The sequence below is a fragment of the Brassica napus genome, chromosome A8, assembly GCF_020379485.1.
Source record: "Brassica napus cultivar Da-Ae chromosome A8, Da-Ae, whole genome shotgun sequence".
Lineage (NCBI taxonomy): Eukaryota > Viridiplantae > Streptophyta > Magnoliopsida > Brassicales > Brassicaceae > Brassica > Brassica napus.
Window position 1 is genome coordinate 22,232,226 of NC_063441.1, and position 13,604 is coordinate 22,245,829.

A 13,604-nucleotide genomic window follows, 5' to 3' on the forward strand; every position below is an offset into this window, starting at 1 on the left:
TTGGATTAATAAGATATAAAATAATAAGTATTCGTAAGATATAACATCTAGTTATTTATAAATGGAACAAAATAATAGTTTTGCAAAACACTACATCTTAAATGACATGGGCTCAGAAATATTTATCGTAGCCCAAATGAAGCCCAGTAAAAAAAATCACTCTCCGACCAAACCTAAAACTGATCGACAGAATCCGCAGCTAGCCGCATTGTAACCTAACCACCAACCTTCCGACTTGAGAAAGACGGGTCTTCGCTAGAGAACATACTAAGGAGATGAGTCAGAGTTGTGTTCGGATGGAGGAGCTGGATGTAAGTATTACTTCCTTCTTAGTAGTTGATGTTATTCAAATTGTTATCAATGATTGTGATTGTGTTTTCTTTTCTGGATATGAAATTTACGAAACTTAAAAGCTCTTTGTCACTGATTGATTGTTTTTCTGATTGTTAGTTCTTCAAGAATCCCAACGAGTTTCCACCAAGACGTGGTGGCTATGGCCTGGCACATGTGGATTGTGTTGGAAGGCGTGCATACACTAATGATGCCTTGGTGAAGCTCTATGCCAAGCTCGGCCTTCATCGCTACAATTGGTTAGAGGTATAAACAAACCTACTAAACTAGTATGATGCTTCTAATGCAGCTCGACAATAGCTTTAAAGAGTTTTCATCTGTTTTCTATATCTTGCAGGGGACAAACTTTGAGCTAGATAGCTTAATGCAATTCAACATGCGTAGTGCTGCATCTCCTTACTACATGACCTTAGTTGCGCGCCTTCCATCTAGCGGTTTGCAGCAAATCTTTCAGGTTCTCGTAGAGGAAGAACGTCTTGGCATTTTAGATTTGACATGCCCCATCTCTAGACCTCAAGGTAAAGGTTGCTTTGTTGATACTTTAATCAATTTCACTACTTTTAATTTGCTGACTATATTTGACATATCACATAGGGACCGAGACTTCAAAGAAAGAGTCAACTCCTTTCTTACGTCCACATTCCGAGCCAGTGTCTACAAACTACCAAGACAGATTGCTTGGCTGGACCAGGAACAAGTCAGCAATTCCATGGCCCTCCGCTTTCAGTGACACAAAGCAGCGTTTTTACATGGTAATATACTCTATTTGTGGTCGCTTGCATGCATCAATTTTGCTTTTGGTGTTTTGGATTTTATCAATAATGTGTGCTTACTATATACGTGCATGACTAACTCGTTTCTTACTACTAGTGTTATATACGTGTCTTGCATGCATCAAATTACTAATATTTGTTTTTATTTGGCAGTTGAATGAATCTGAGTTGCAATGTGATTGGATATCGTTGTATGTGAAACTTGCAATCTGTACTTCCCATAGGAAAACCACAGCTGTAAGTTTGATGTTCTCTCACTTTCTCTGTTTGTTATAGCATATTAATAATCTATTTGGTGATGATATAATGTCTTGTTGTTGCAGGAGGAACTCAACAACTTTGAGCTGGAGATTGTCCAAGTGGCCATAGAATCTCTAGATGATAAGGAGCCCCCAAGTCTCAAGTCTAAAGCCGCTGTCATCTACGTAGCATACAAGAACTTGGCCAAGGCTAGAACTGGTGAGCATTATCACTACCAAGCTGTGGTGAGACGAGTCATCGACCAGACTATGGGAACATTGAGCATCCAAGGTGATTGCTGGATTGCAGAAGCAGCAGCAATGGCTTCGGCGGCTGAAAGCTTAATCTTAGGGGTCGCTTAGGACCTCATAAGCTATGGAGGTTGTCTAGTCCTAGGTGGTATCAGACGTACAAGAACCGTGGCCTCCGCTCTTCCCCTATTTAGTAATTTAAAGACATTTGAAAGATGCGTAGTAACTCTTATGTATTGTGCTTTTGGTCTCTCGTGTTTAACTACTATTACTTATTAGCGATGACTGCTTTTTGGTCTCTATTTTATGCTTTTGGTCTCTCTCTATTTGTCGGATGGTTCTCTTACGTACTGTGTGCTTTTTGGTCTTTTTCTTGTGTATCTGTGTTTTGTGATGAACTTGATACCCCTGATCATCATTTACAACACAAGAGATCAAGGGTCTGCAATTATAGAAGGTGATGATGATCACGAGTTAGTAGAACCTGATGTACTTGTTGAAAGAATCGTGGATGTTGAAGACACGAAGGGACAAAAGGCTCACTTTTATAGTAGAGAATTTGGTATGCATTTGAAACAGTTCTGAAACATAAGTTGACTTTGGTATGCTAATGCGGCTCAACATAAGTTGCTGATTCAAAGCAGAGGAACAGTTCTGAAACAGGAGAACACTGAAGATCATATGATTGTTCTATGGACGACCTCAGCGACAACGGTGAACCCTCAAAGGTAATAATAATACAAGTAACAGCCTCTTTTGAAGATCTCTCCACGTGGAATTAACTAAAAGTCTATGTGGTTCTTTCAACCAGCTCACTCCCGGAGGGCGGAGCGAGTGGTTCACGGAAGCTGCCAAGTCAGCTATCAACTGTTGTGAATGAGCCTTCTTTACCTCCTACCAATACAGACCCAAGTCCAGAAAGCCTTGGCGCTGCTGCTTCACGTCCTCTTCGGCAGGGTAATGGTTCTGGTGGTCCCTCTTTATAACCAGCAGCAAAGGAGTAATGTTGCCGGTCCGCCTCACACCTAATCGACAAAAAGGAAATAATGCTCCGGGGAATTTTGCATAGCTGAAAGTATGTTCATGTTCTTCAAATGCTTTAATGTCCGCATCATATTATTTGGAGAAGACTTTCTGGCTTGTTGACAGTGGGTGTGCTTATTGGGTTGTTGTTAAGAGCAAGAGAACTGGATCTTCTTGATAAAGATGTTAGAAAAAAGAGGATAAATGAATAACCGATTTTACATGAAGTTATGAATCTTCATTGGCTGAAGGAAAGAGACAATGTATTGGTACAACTGAAAGCTTAGAAGACTTGGCTACAGTCAGTGGAGTTGGACCATCAGTTTTCAAAAGATAAGCTTGTGGGCAAGAGAAAAATACAATGGACAACTTGGGGTGGAAAGGATGGGATTTTGACAAAAACACTCAAGGTAGTTATGTATTTGCTCTTGTTTCTTCAAGTTAGATGCCTATCAAATGTGAATGACTTTAAAATCCTCTAGTCTACAAGGTATCTTGGTAATGATGGATCGTTGCTATGGTTTTTATATAGGCACGCATTGATATGGAACGTACACGAAGAGAGTGTCTGTGCAGCTCCTCACTTGCACTGAAGATGCTTAGTAATTTCGATGCTACTACCAACGAGGGAGAGAGTGTTGTATATGAGGAAGAGAAAGTGCAGCCTGAGTCCAGGAGCAGCTTCACTTTTAAAGAAAGATTTACAGCTGAAAGTAACGTCGAGAGAAGATCTAACTAGAGGGTTAGAAAAGACGAGTACATTACTTCTTAAGGAGGAGCAGTTAACACCAAGCCACTGTATGAAGCCAGTCAAAGAAGAAACTGTTTATGATTCATTCATCTAAAGGAGTCATCTCTGTTACAGCTACTAAATCCACAAGTTGAAAAAAAGAATTCACAGTGATGGATATGATGAGCAAGACATACCGAGTTTCTGAGAAAAGAGATACAATTTCGTCTGGCAAGGATTTGAAGATGCTGGAGAGACCAACTCACGTTAATAGTTATGAGGTGATGAATGGAGTGCTGAACTTGTAACTCTTCAACCAATTAATAGTTTGTAGTTTAAAGCAAGAACACGTTTATGTAACCAGTTCCAAAATGGCATAAGATTTATAAACTGCTATGCTATGAGTTGATCTCCAAAAAATAATTACAACATGCTATTATCATATAAGTCAAACATGGCATGTGTTCGCTTAACACACTTCATTTGCCTGTAGTAAGTGGGAGTTAAAGAAAGGGTCACAACACAAGGGCAAAGCTACAATGAGTGAGTGCTCACAGGAAAATGAATCACAAGATGCAGATTATTACATCTCTGTCAAAGATGAGTACCCGCACCAAGAACAATCCCTTTTCACTACAGCATACATACTTGTGCAATACAGTGACTTGAATATAAGCAATGGCAGCAGCCAAAAATCAGAATTCAAGACCATGCATTGAGACTAAACTCAGTGAAACCACAAGATTATAATGTTAAACAAACTAGTAAGAAAAAACTCACAACAAGACGTATCAAACAAACAATTAGACAGGACATGAGGAATCATAGATCCACCAGGGCGTACATGGAAGTATTACATTAAGTGTCAATAATGTAGCCATATTGCAGAATCGCAAGTTTTCAAACAAGACCTAACCAGCCAAAATACCTAACCGAGGAGAGATGAGTTAAGAGGAGACAAAAAAGACATTAGTTTCTTCCCTTTACTATAGCTAACAGATGCTTTAAGGGGTTAAAGAACCAAAAAAAAAAAGCTCTCACTCTCTCACACAGCTCCTTCTTCTCAGCCGCTTCTTCTTCTCAGCCACTTCTCTGCTTCTTCTTCTGCTTATCTCTGCAACCAAAAAAACAAACACAAAACAGAGATAAGAGAATTGAGAAATTGCTCAATGGTAATCAGCAGATAATTACCCATGGTCCTGGAACGGCCTTCTTCTTCTTAAGTTCCGACGCTTCGGTGTACACCGCCGTTTCCTCTCGTGTGTGGGTTCACCACGCTTCCTCTTAAGTTCCTGCTTCTCAGCTTGGCCTTGGCCTTCTCCATCTCCATCTCCATCTCCATCTCCATCTCCTTCTCCATCTCCTTCTCCTTCTCCTTCTCCTTCTCCTTCTCCTTCTCCTTCTCCTTCTCCTTCTCCTTCTCCTTCTCCTTCGGGGTTTGGAGTTTCATGTATGATCGGGAAGATGAAATTGGATAGCAAGGGCTGCGGAGTCGGCGTTGGTCGAACAGTCTCTGCATTCTCCTGATCACCGACGCCAATGATCATATGTAGAATAGCTAGTGAGACTCGGAAGTATCCATTATGGCCGATATCCGTGCCGTTGCTCGATTTGCAGAGTGCAACCACTTCCCCATTGTGAATCTGTATGTCGACAATGTCGACTCCGTGATAACCAAGGAAACGAGAATTTGGCTTTGTAGGTCCGTAGTAAATGTCATCCTACACAAAAACCAATTATCATGATCTAAAATTTAATCAGTAAAAAAAAAAAAAAAAAAAAGCAGAGACAAATAATAAGTTTACATACCTCACCGAGTCCCCAAAGTTCAGAGAAGTCTAGAAGGGAAGCCCCGATTGGCTGTTTGCAGAGCTGGGCCAGTGCTTCTTCTAAGGTGTCGACGGTGTCATAAGAGTCGATGGTGATGTGAGGTTCTGAATCAGCTGGATGGTCTTGATTACAGTCATACACAAGCACTCTTTCTTTAGGCACTCCTCCGTGGTCTAACATGAACTGAAAGGCTTGACGGGTAGTAGTTGCATAACAGGAATGACCGACTTTACCAGTTGGGTCATTGCCAATCTTCTCAGGATGCACGTGGGAGTGGAGGTACCACGTAGACAGAGGAACAAATTCGTCATCCAACAGACGGATAACTCGTAGGGCGGAGATGGAATCAGTGGAGCTATAGGCCCAACACTGGATGTGCTTCATTTGGTCTCGAATAGGACCAGAAAGCTTCTCCCATAACTCGAGTTCCACAAGCTCTCTGTAAAACTAATAAACAAAACAAGTGTGCTGTTAGAAATAAGATATCGAAAGAGTAATGTGGATTTCAAAGAGTTAATGTACCTGTTTCCTCGCTTGATGTTTCGGTTCCTGCTGCCAAAACAACATGAGAATCTTCCCATCATCAGACAGCCTAAAAAGGCCTTTACGAGTAGTGCCTTCAGCTTTTTCAAATTCTTCACCATGCAGGAACTGTTTTAGTTGTTTTGATGTTATTTCGCTAAAGAGATTCTTCTTCAGACGTGAGGAAATGTCTTTGGGAAGACGTCTTAGATCAGGCCTTACTGGTACATACACATACTCCGAGCCCACCATATCCTTAGAAAACAAAAACAAAAAAAAATAATTTTAGAAACACAGAGATGTTGCATTATGATAAGAGATTGTAAACACAACAACACATGCTATGATTTCTTGGGCACGCTAAACCAGAACACAAAAGCCAATCTTTCTTACCAACAAATCTTCCAAATTTTAAGAAATCTCGGTTTTGAAATTAGCCCTGTATTATTAGCCAGCCCTAGAAGAATTTTGTATAATAGATGGCCTTGCCTTGTATTAACCCAAGCCCATTCATAAGCCATAACCTTATTTAGTCTGCCTAATTAACCAATAACTGTATATATATTTAGTTAATCAGTTAACTTCACATGCAAAAATCAAGCATAACTTTGGTTCTCGGTTCTGAAAGAATAATAAGAGTTGGGAGACTACGAAGAAGAGAAAGTACCTGATTTCTCGCTGCAACTTCACTCTCGTTCTCTCTTTCGTTCTTCGGTGTAGCGAAGAAACAAAGGCACACTTTTTTTTTTTTTTTTTTTGTAGCCGTCGTCAAGTCCAGACCTATAAGGACTGAGTGTGCTGAGACCAAATAGATAAACGATGTCGTTTATTATTTTGGGTTCACAAAGAAAAACTGTGCATGGGCCCTTCTTTGGCCCGAATAGTAATTATTGGCTTAAAATGTAACAAAGACACATTTCATTTATGCCTACCGTGACATCACATTGTTTTGGTGCACCTTCAGGCAAAACGTATCAAATGTGTAGTAGACTCTTGAAACTTTACGTAACGTAGTGCACCTTCTTTCATTTGTTTGACGAAATTTTTAAAAAACAGAACAATGATATTTATTTTTATTACCTAAGTATAAATCTATTAACATCTTAACTTTTTAGCCTAAGTTTCAAAAAAAAAACAGAACAATATTGATTTCTATTTGTTAGACGAAAATAACAAATTATACTTACAGTTTTCAAAATATTTAATTATATAGATAATTAAAATTGAATTAGCTAATTGAACTTCATTAAAATTGATTTAAAAATAACAATAGAAATTTAAAGGAGATATTCTCTAGGTTTCTTATTGTTAAGTTTAAATTTCTTGGTGTTAAGATCGATCTGCAAAGACCAGATGCTACACCCAAAGAGAAATTCTCAATGTTTTTCCAGTCACGAACACAACAAACATTTCTCAAAAAAATTTACGCCCTGCATATCACATGTTACTGTATCAAAAACAAACGAAAAGTACTTCAATACACATATCATAAAATTGGACTAAACATGTCTCACATTTTGATATATGCAAGAATAATCTCTAATATTCTTTTACCATTTTCAGCACTAAACTGCTTCTAGTTATGAATGACTTTTGCTTGAATCCACCAGCCTATCTTGTAAGGTCTGATATCCCTTAGTGTACTGATTTTCTTACAAGGCGTCATAATAGTTTTGATATCTATAGAGTCGATTTAAGGTTGTGTGAATACAATTAATATGATGGATTATATTTATATATATGGATCACAAAATTAATTAATCTATAATTAAATAAATAAATATAAAATATATTATTTTAATATTTGGTGTGATGAATGTCATTTTTGATGTTTTATTAGAGATGAAACTAAACTAAATTTGGATTTCAACAGGTGACCGTTCAATTGAACGTAAAAATAAAAGATAAATAAAATAATAAATAAAAATTCAATTGAGTAAATGAATAAACAGAAAGGTCCAGGTTTGCATGTTAAGTAGAAGATAATATACAAACACATAATCTGTTAGACCAAAGTTATTATTTGGCTGCCAGGAAAGCCTTTGAGAAATTAGGAAGGGTTAGCACTTAAACATAGAAGAAAACGGTGATGGGTCTCGGAGGATCATCTGTTTCACGCATCAACACCAAAGCCTTCTCTTCATGTACTTTTTGCTTTCTTCTCATCATTTGAATAATTGAGCTAGAGTTCATCTATATTGATTTGTAACTTCTTGTGATGTTTTTAGCCTTTCTAAAACCAACATTAAGAGCAAATAACCCTCTTAGAGTCGCCGGAGCATCAGGAGGAAGGTTCACTTGGTGGGTTACTCTTTATTTATTGAGTCCTAACTTGTTTTATAAGGTATCTTTAGGCTATTTCTCTAATAAATAGTTTTATTTGTGTGACAAATGAAAAAAAAAAAAAGCTTTGAGAGGAACTGGTTGAGGAGAGACCTAAACGTGGTGGGGTTTGGGCTGATCGGGTGGCTAGCTCCGTCGAGTATTCCGGCGATAAATGGGAAGAGCTTGACGGGTCTCTTCTTCGAGAGCATAGGAAATGAGCTCGCTCACTTCCCAACTCCTCCAGCTCTCACTTCACAGTTCTGGTTGTGGTTGGTTACGTGGCACTTAGGTCTCTTCATCTGTCTCACCTTCGGACAAATTGGATTCAAAGGCAGGACCGAAGATTACTTCGAGAGATAAACCATTTCTCTAGTTTCATTTGTAATATATCTTTCTCATTGTCCCTCTCTTGTGTGTAATATTATTACTCAGTACGAAGCGTTCTTTCTTTGCTATGTTTGGTGTTTCATTCAATATCGACAAGATTGTTTCTTAATGTTGATTAGAAGAAGGTTCCATCAACACTTTGTTCAAAAGGTTATCATAGAGAACAAAACTACGTTTTAACTATGCATTCTACATCTAACCCCCACGCCGAGTCCGCTCAGCTTCATGGTTGATGTGCATTTTGTAAAGCTCGGGTCACCATGTCGATGAATTCATTCTCCTGTCAAAAGCAACCCGTTAGATTCAGGCAGTAGCTCAAGCCAGAAGTGAATGTTGTAAGAGAACAAACCTGAACCAGAGCTAACAGGGCTTCTTTGACTTTGTCTCTGTTGATAAATGAGCCATTGTGTGCAGGAGCGAGTGATGGTGGTGGGAAAGGCTGGAGCATCGGAGTGCCATGTGGGCCCTGCTGGTAATAAGTCGTATTATTAAGGTTCAGAGGAGGAGCAGATGGCATAGATGAACCAGGAATGAAGTGTGGTTGTGCCATCATCCGTGGGGGGCTGAAGAAAGAGGACGGCGTCACCAAATCTGTGTGAACGTTGGACTTGTTGCTACTGATACGATTACGATTGTTGTCAAAAAGAGGCATTAGAGGAGAGGAGGATGGTAGAGGCGGTGGTGATAGTATCTGTGGAGGTGCAGCTGCCGCAGGGGAAATGGTGGGTTGGTGAGGTTGTCGAGTATCTACTAATGTCTGGTATGGTGGTCCACTTGCCGACCCGCTAGTAGTGTTGCCAAGAGACATCGCAGACTGTAGTCAAGCCAACAACAAAATTGATAAGTTCAATCTTACAGCTTGAGAATTTAGAAGTAACGAAAATTGACGGCTTGTACTCAAGAATCTAAGTTGGACCGATTAATAAGTTGAAGATAATTCAAGAATCTAAAACTAATAGGAAGCCCTCATGCTGTTAGTCAAATGTGATGCTGTCATGATCATGAAGGCGATAGTGTGAGTGTGTATTAAAAGCTTTGAGAGACTTACGCTGAAGAAGTTAACAAAAGCAGGATCATTAGGAGCACCATCTCTACCACTTAAAGATGGTTCAAGAGGACCATCCATAACTGACACTGTAGGCACAGCTTCCAATTCCTCAAACTCCCTGCAGTACATATTTTTTTTTTTTTAACTCAATTTTACATATAGGAAAGATACCAGCTCAAAGAGTTATGTAGATTATCAGTGTTTTTCCACCTCATACAACTAATGGCACAATGTCTATGCGCTAAGTAATCTAAACATGAAGTTCTTACCTTCTTGAAGATGGCTTATTTGGCTTCTGGTTAACCTTGGAATATGCGATAAGTAACCTGTCACGCCAAGGGAACCATTAGGCGAAGAAGAGTATAGAAATAATAAACATATATAATGCTGAGCATCTAAGCCATACCAAACTATATAAGAAAAAATCTACATGAAACGTCTTCACAAAATCACACTATGTTTGCCAACAAGAATCTGTCTGATACTAGTCAAACAAAAACTGATAACAATTGATACCTACTTGTATCTATGCAGCTAGATTTTTTTTTGTCGAATCATAAAACCAGTTTCTACGCGAGGATATGCACTGAGTAGCAATGTACCTCTCGAAGAGCCGTGCAACCTCCTCACATTCACTTTGATTATAGAACCAAATGCCATTAACTTCTTGAGCTGCATTACGGTAAAGCAAATATGGACCTTGCACTTCATACTCAAACTCTCCAAGTAGATCTTCCACCAGGTTATCTATCCAAAAACAAATTCAACAATACTCCTTAATCAAGAAACCAATTCTACTAAGGATCTAAACCTTCCTATGTACTAAACTACTTATCTAACTCAAATTACTTATATAATTCAAATTGCAGATAAAACTATGTACTAAACTACTTATATAACTCAAATTACTTATATAATTCAAATTACAGATAAAACTATGTACTAAACTACTTATATAAATCAAAATTCAAACGCTAAGAAGAGAATCCTAACCTGTATTACGTCGATTCATCACAATAAACTGAAACCGAGGCTGCTGTCTATTTCTGAAATAACACGAAATTGAATAATCACATTGTAAACGATTCAAGAAAGCAATCACAATATAAGTTAAAAACTTACCTCTTGACGACGAACAAAGATCCTTCAACGTCCTTACGACTCTGAATGAAACAAGAAAAAGAAAGATCAGAAGCAAACATCATCAGCATCATACGATAATGAGTGATGATTACAACTCACCCATTCACTTTTCTGAACGTTGAATTCGTATAAGGTGACGTGAGCTGCCGTGATGAGGATTTCCTCGATGAAAGGATCGATTCGCCGGAGGACTTTGAGGTTGAGGAGCCTCGTGGTGTTCTGGTACTGGTGCATTTTCGGTGGGACCAGCTTCCCGTTCTGAAACATCTTTGTAAAATTGAGGAAGTTTCGAATCCGATTTAGCCTAATAATCGGAAGAACCCTAAGGATGATTCTGATTTACGTAAAGCTTGGAGAAGAAGAAACACTTTAGCGCTTGGAAAGAAAATAGGATATATATGGTAAATTGGGCTTGGGCCTTAATCATTATGGGCCTACCATAAACGTTTCGTTAACAAAGATGGGCGAAGAAGAAAAACAAGGGAAGAGGTTGATGATGCTGGTGCCATCTTCGTCGGTGCCATTCAGATATAAGATCCAAAATGTGCTTTCTTCTAACAGTTTAAACTTCCAAAAAAATCTCCATCCTCTTATGGAAGATCAGACCCGCTCTCCTTGCATCTAAAGGATCCAGAACCAGGACCGGTCATGAGGCATGCTAAGTGAAACATTTGTAACAGACCTCCAAAATTTTTGAAGAAATTATATAGATATAAACCCCCTAAAAAAATTTCAAGCTCTGAAATTTGTTAAAAAAAAAAATTTTACATAAATATTGCCACATGCCACCTAGTGCAAACTAGATCCTGTATGTGGTGCATTCTTTCTCTCTGTCATATATCTTCCCATATTGTGGATATATTACAGGACCAGGCCCGTCCCTCTACTAAAGCACATGAAGCATTAGCTTTAGGCCACACAATATAAAGTAAATTATAGGCCACAATTTATGAAGTTGTTTGTAGATGAAATGGTTTAATAAGTGGAGTACAACTTCTATATTTTGGGTTCGAATATTACTACTACCATTGTTTTTAATAATTTTAGATAAAAGTTACATTAGAAGGCCACATTTTCTGACAAGCTTTAGGCCACGTAAAAGTTTGGGACGGCACTGTACAGGACCATTCTTTCTCTGTCAATAGAGCTGGGTCTCTGTATACACTTTGAACATATATATTATTTTCTTTAAATGAATCAAGAATAAAGAATCATTTACAAACACCAAACTAATCAACTTTTTTTTTACATGGTTTCATCAGGAACTGGTTTATACAGATTTTTTTTTCTTCACCAAGCAACAGCGCACGTAGAATCGCATCGCAAGTGCCATCGTAGTGCACGATGAGATGTCCACCTTGAGGGATCTCGTGGTAGTTGATCAAAGGTTGCTTCTGCAGCACGCATCTTTGAAGTTGAAACGGAACAACTTTGTCTTCCTTCCCATGCCAGATGTGTACATTACTCTCTTGAGTAATTCTTAGATCTGCTGGTTCGAAGTCCCATTGTCCGAAACAAGCCATGAAATCATCTCTTAAAGTGTCGAAAACATCTCTTTCACGTAGCTTTTCCTACACGGTAGAGTAATATAGGTCAGAATTGAATTATTTCTAAAAATGGAAAGTTTGGTGTAGAAAACTAGGGAAGTGACCTTAGTGAACATAGGAAAGCCAGTGGTTCTCTTGAGCACCTCCATGTCATGGCTACTGAAGTAGACTTGCTTGCTCTCAAGAACCGAACTAGTTGATGCCAAGACCTTTTGTGTAAATATAACTAACCAATGTAACAGTCCAGGTGCAAGTTTCGATATCCTTAAACCCCATCTGATAAGACCTCCCATGTAATTTTCCTTTATAAGATTCTTAGGAAGCGATGGCCACCAGTAATTCACAACCGGAGCAACAAAAGCCACACCAGATAGCCTGCAAAGAAGAACATATTACTCTCAGTAGTTTCTTAACTATTATTCACAACTTATTTGATTAGCCTTTAGATTACGTGTGAGGTATGTGTTTTAGGCAACCCCAGGTTGGGTAAGATCCCATGGATAATCCAATTAGGTAAAACTTGGGTCCTATCTCCAACTGATCAGCAAGTTCTACTATGTCATTAACTTCACTTTTCAGTGAACGTTTTGAATTTGAATCTGACTCTCCATATCCAGAACGGTCATAGAATAGAAGATACACACCAAGCTCTTGTATTAGCTCCTGAGAAACAAAATCTAGGTCAGGTTTCTTGATCCACAAGAAAAAAAAAACAAAGGCTTTTCAAACATCAAGAGACAAGAACCAAAGAGCATTATTTTTTTATACTTTTGAGGCAGAGAAGTTCATGTCTTTAGAGCTTCCAAAGCCATGAACAAGAATGATCTTGTATTTTGCCTCCTCCTTTGGAACTCCACTTTCTCTATAAGCTAAGAATCTCCCATCACTAAGCTTAACTCTTTTTGAATTTTCAGAAGAATCCCCCATCAAACCTGGATACAGTCACAATACAAAAAGAGAAATGATTTTTGATGTAGCAAATTTAGTGATATATTTACCAAAATGACAAAACCAAGAACATGAACAGTCTTAGAACAGAAAAAAAAACACATACCAGAAGAGAATATAACTTGCCTGGAATCTGGGAGGAACACAAAACGGTCTGAATGGTCAAAGTAAGAAGACAAACCAAATATTTGTCTTCTAATTCCTTTGGCTATGTTCTCCAGATTTTATACTTTTGGCTGTCTTAGTTTTCATCTTTGTTACATTGTAGACGCCACTGACAGTTCACCAATCTCTGTCTCGTTTCTCCCACAAGTTAACTTCTACAGATGCATATGATGAATTCAGAAGCTTCACATGCTAATTAAAATGTAAAAATATTAAAAATGAATTGTTTTCTTATCAAATTCATCGGTTGGTCAATAAAAACAAAAACACATATATAAGTTAGTTTCAAGCTAAGTCTACAAAGAGAAAACATGAGGAGAA

General features: G+C 38.4%; 4 protein-coding genes, 1 long non-coding RNA gene and 1 pseudogene across 7 annotated transcripts; 3 read left to right on the forward strand and 3 right to left on the reverse strand.

Annotated features, from left to right (window-relative positions):
- The first annotated feature begins 82 nt into the window (after positions 1-82).
- On the forward strand, positions 83-1,935 carry LOC106362307 (annotated as a pseudogene). The gene is made up of 6 exons (XR_007315558.1): positions 83-311; positions 451-597; positions 689-869; positions 946-1,103; positions 1,278-1,361; positions 1,448-1,935. The product of XR_007315558.1 is annotated as a UPF0725 protein EMB2204-like (transcript).
- Positions 1,936-2,349: 414 nt separating this feature from the next.
- Positions 2,350-3,576, forward strand: LOC111199867. The gene is made up of 2 exons (XR_002653695.2): positions 2,350-3,048; positions 3,171-3,576. It is a non-coding gene; the product is annotated as an uncharacterized LOC111199867 (long non-coding RNA).
- A 607-nt stretch (positions 3,577-4,183) lies between these two features.
- Positions 4,184-6,516, reverse strand: LOC106362306 (germination-specific cysteine protease 1-like). The gene is made up of 5 exons (XM_013802178.3): positions 6,388-6,516; positions 5,721-5,975; positions 5,178-5,645; positions 4,560-5,089; positions 4,184-4,482 (listed from the first exon to the last, which is right to left on the reverse strand). The coding sequence occupies exons 2-5, from the start codon at positions 5,970-5,972 to the stop codon at positions 4,449-4,451; spliced, it is 1,284 nt and encodes a 427-aa protein (XP_013657632.1). The 5' UTR covers positions 5,973-5,975; positions 6,388-6,516; the 3' UTR covers positions 4,184-4,448.
- A 1,267-nt stretch (positions 6,517-7,783) lies between these two features.
- Positions 7,784-8,437, forward strand: LOC106359398 (photosystem I subunit O-like). Its single transcript, XM_013799111.3, has 3 exons — positions 7,784-7,864; positions 7,949-8,021; positions 8,129-8,437. The coding sequence occupies exons 1-3, from the start codon at positions 7,810-7,812 to the stop codon at positions 8,403-8,405; spliced, it is 405 nt and encodes a 134-aa protein (XP_013654565.3). The 5' UTR covers positions 7,784-7,809; the 3' UTR covers positions 8,406-8,437.
- LOC106362281 (mRNA-decapping enzyme-like protein) lies at positions 8,037-10,890 on the reverse strand. 2 transcript variants are annotated; one of them, XM_048738290.1, is made up of 8 exons: positions 10,723-10,890; positions 10,603-10,643; positions 10,474-10,526; positions 10,083-10,227; positions 9,750-9,806; positions 9,481-9,598; positions 8,782-9,246; positions 8,037-8,712 (listed from the first exon to the last, which is right to left on the reverse strand). In XM_048738290.1, the coding sequence occupies exons 1-8, from the start codon at positions 10,888-10,890 to the stop codon at positions 8,656-8,658; spliced, it is 1,104 nt and encodes a 367-aa protein (XP_048594247.1). In that variant the 3' UTR covers positions 8,037-8,655. The 2 variants fall into 2 exon arrangements, with proteins under 2 accessions (XP_048594247.1, XP_022546398.2); XM_022690677.2 differs by lacking the exon at positions 8,037-8,712 and having other exon boundaries at positions 8,716-9,246.
- Positions 10,891-11,852: 962 nt separating this feature from the next.
- On the reverse strand, positions 11,853-13,376 carry LOC106362279. Its single transcript, XM_022690456.2, has 4 exons — positions 12,939-13,376; positions 12,622-12,833; positions 12,275-12,545; positions 11,853-12,194 (listed from the first exon to the last, which is right to left on the reverse strand). The coding sequence occupies exons 1-4, from the start codon at positions 13,095-13,097 to the stop codon at positions 11,853-11,855; spliced, it is 984 nt and encodes a 327-aa protein (XP_022546177.1). The 5' UTR covers positions 13,098-13,376.
- Positions 13,377-13,604: the final 228 nt, after the last annotated feature.

What these genes read in the sequence shown, in the direction of transcription:
- LOC106362306 (XM_013802178.3), bottom strand. Translation starts at nt 5,972, where the DNA reads ATGGTGGGCTCGGAGTATGTGTATGTACCAGTAAGGCCTGATCTAAGA. An exon ending in AACATCAAGCGAGGAAACAG is followed by an intron (nt 5,646 to 5,720) that starts GTACATTAACTC and finishes TTTGTTTATTAG; the next exon opens with TTTTACAGAGAGCTTGTGGA. An exon ending in AACTTTGGGGACTCGGTGAG is followed by an intron (nt 5,090 to 5,177) that starts GTATGTAAACTT and finishes GTTTTTGTGTAG; the next exon opens with GATGACATTTACTACGGACC.
- LOC106359398 (XM_013799111.3), top strand. Translation starts at nt 7,810, where the DNA reads ATGGGTCTCGGAGGATCATCTGTTTCACGCATCAACACCAAAGCCTTC. An exon ending in CACCAAAGCCTTCTCTTCAT is followed by an intron (nt 7,865 to 7,948) that starts GTACTTTTTGCT and finishes TGATGTTTTTAG; the next exon opens with CCTTTCTAAAACCAACATTA. An exon ending in TCAGGAGGAAGGTTCACTTG is followed by an intron (nt 8,022 to 8,128) that starts GTGGGTTACTCT and finishes AAAAAAAAAAAG; the next exon opens with CTTTGAGAGGAACTGGTTGA.
- LOC106362279 (XM_022690456.2), bottom strand. Translation starts at nt 13,097, where the DNA reads ATGGGGGATTCTTCTGAAAATTCAAAAAGAGTTAAGCTTAGTGATGGG. An exon ending in TGAACTTCTCTGCCTCAAAA is followed by an intron (nt 12,834 to 12,938) that starts GTATAAAAAAAT and finishes TTTGTTTCTCAG; the next exon opens with GAGCTAATACAAGAGCTTGG. An exon ending in CTAAAACACATACCTCACAC is followed by an intron (nt 12,546 to 12,621) that starts GTAATCTAAAGG and finishes TCTTCTTTGCAG; the next exon opens with GCTATCTGGTGTGGCTTTTG.
- LOC106362281 (XM_022690677.2), bottom strand. Translation starts at nt 10,890, where the DNA reads ATGTTTCAGAACGGGAAGCTGGTCCCACCGAAAATGCACCAGTACCAG. An exon ending in TCTTTGTTCGTCGTCAAGAG is followed by an intron (nt 10,527 to 10,602) that starts GTAAGTTTTTAA and finishes GTGTTATTTCAG; the next exon opens with AAATAGACAGCAGCCTCGGT. An exon ending in CTTTTGTTAACTTCTTCAGC is followed by an intron (nt 9,247 to 9,480) that starts GTAAGTCTCTCA and finishes GCTTGACTACAG; the next exon opens with TCTGCGATGTCTCTTGGCAA.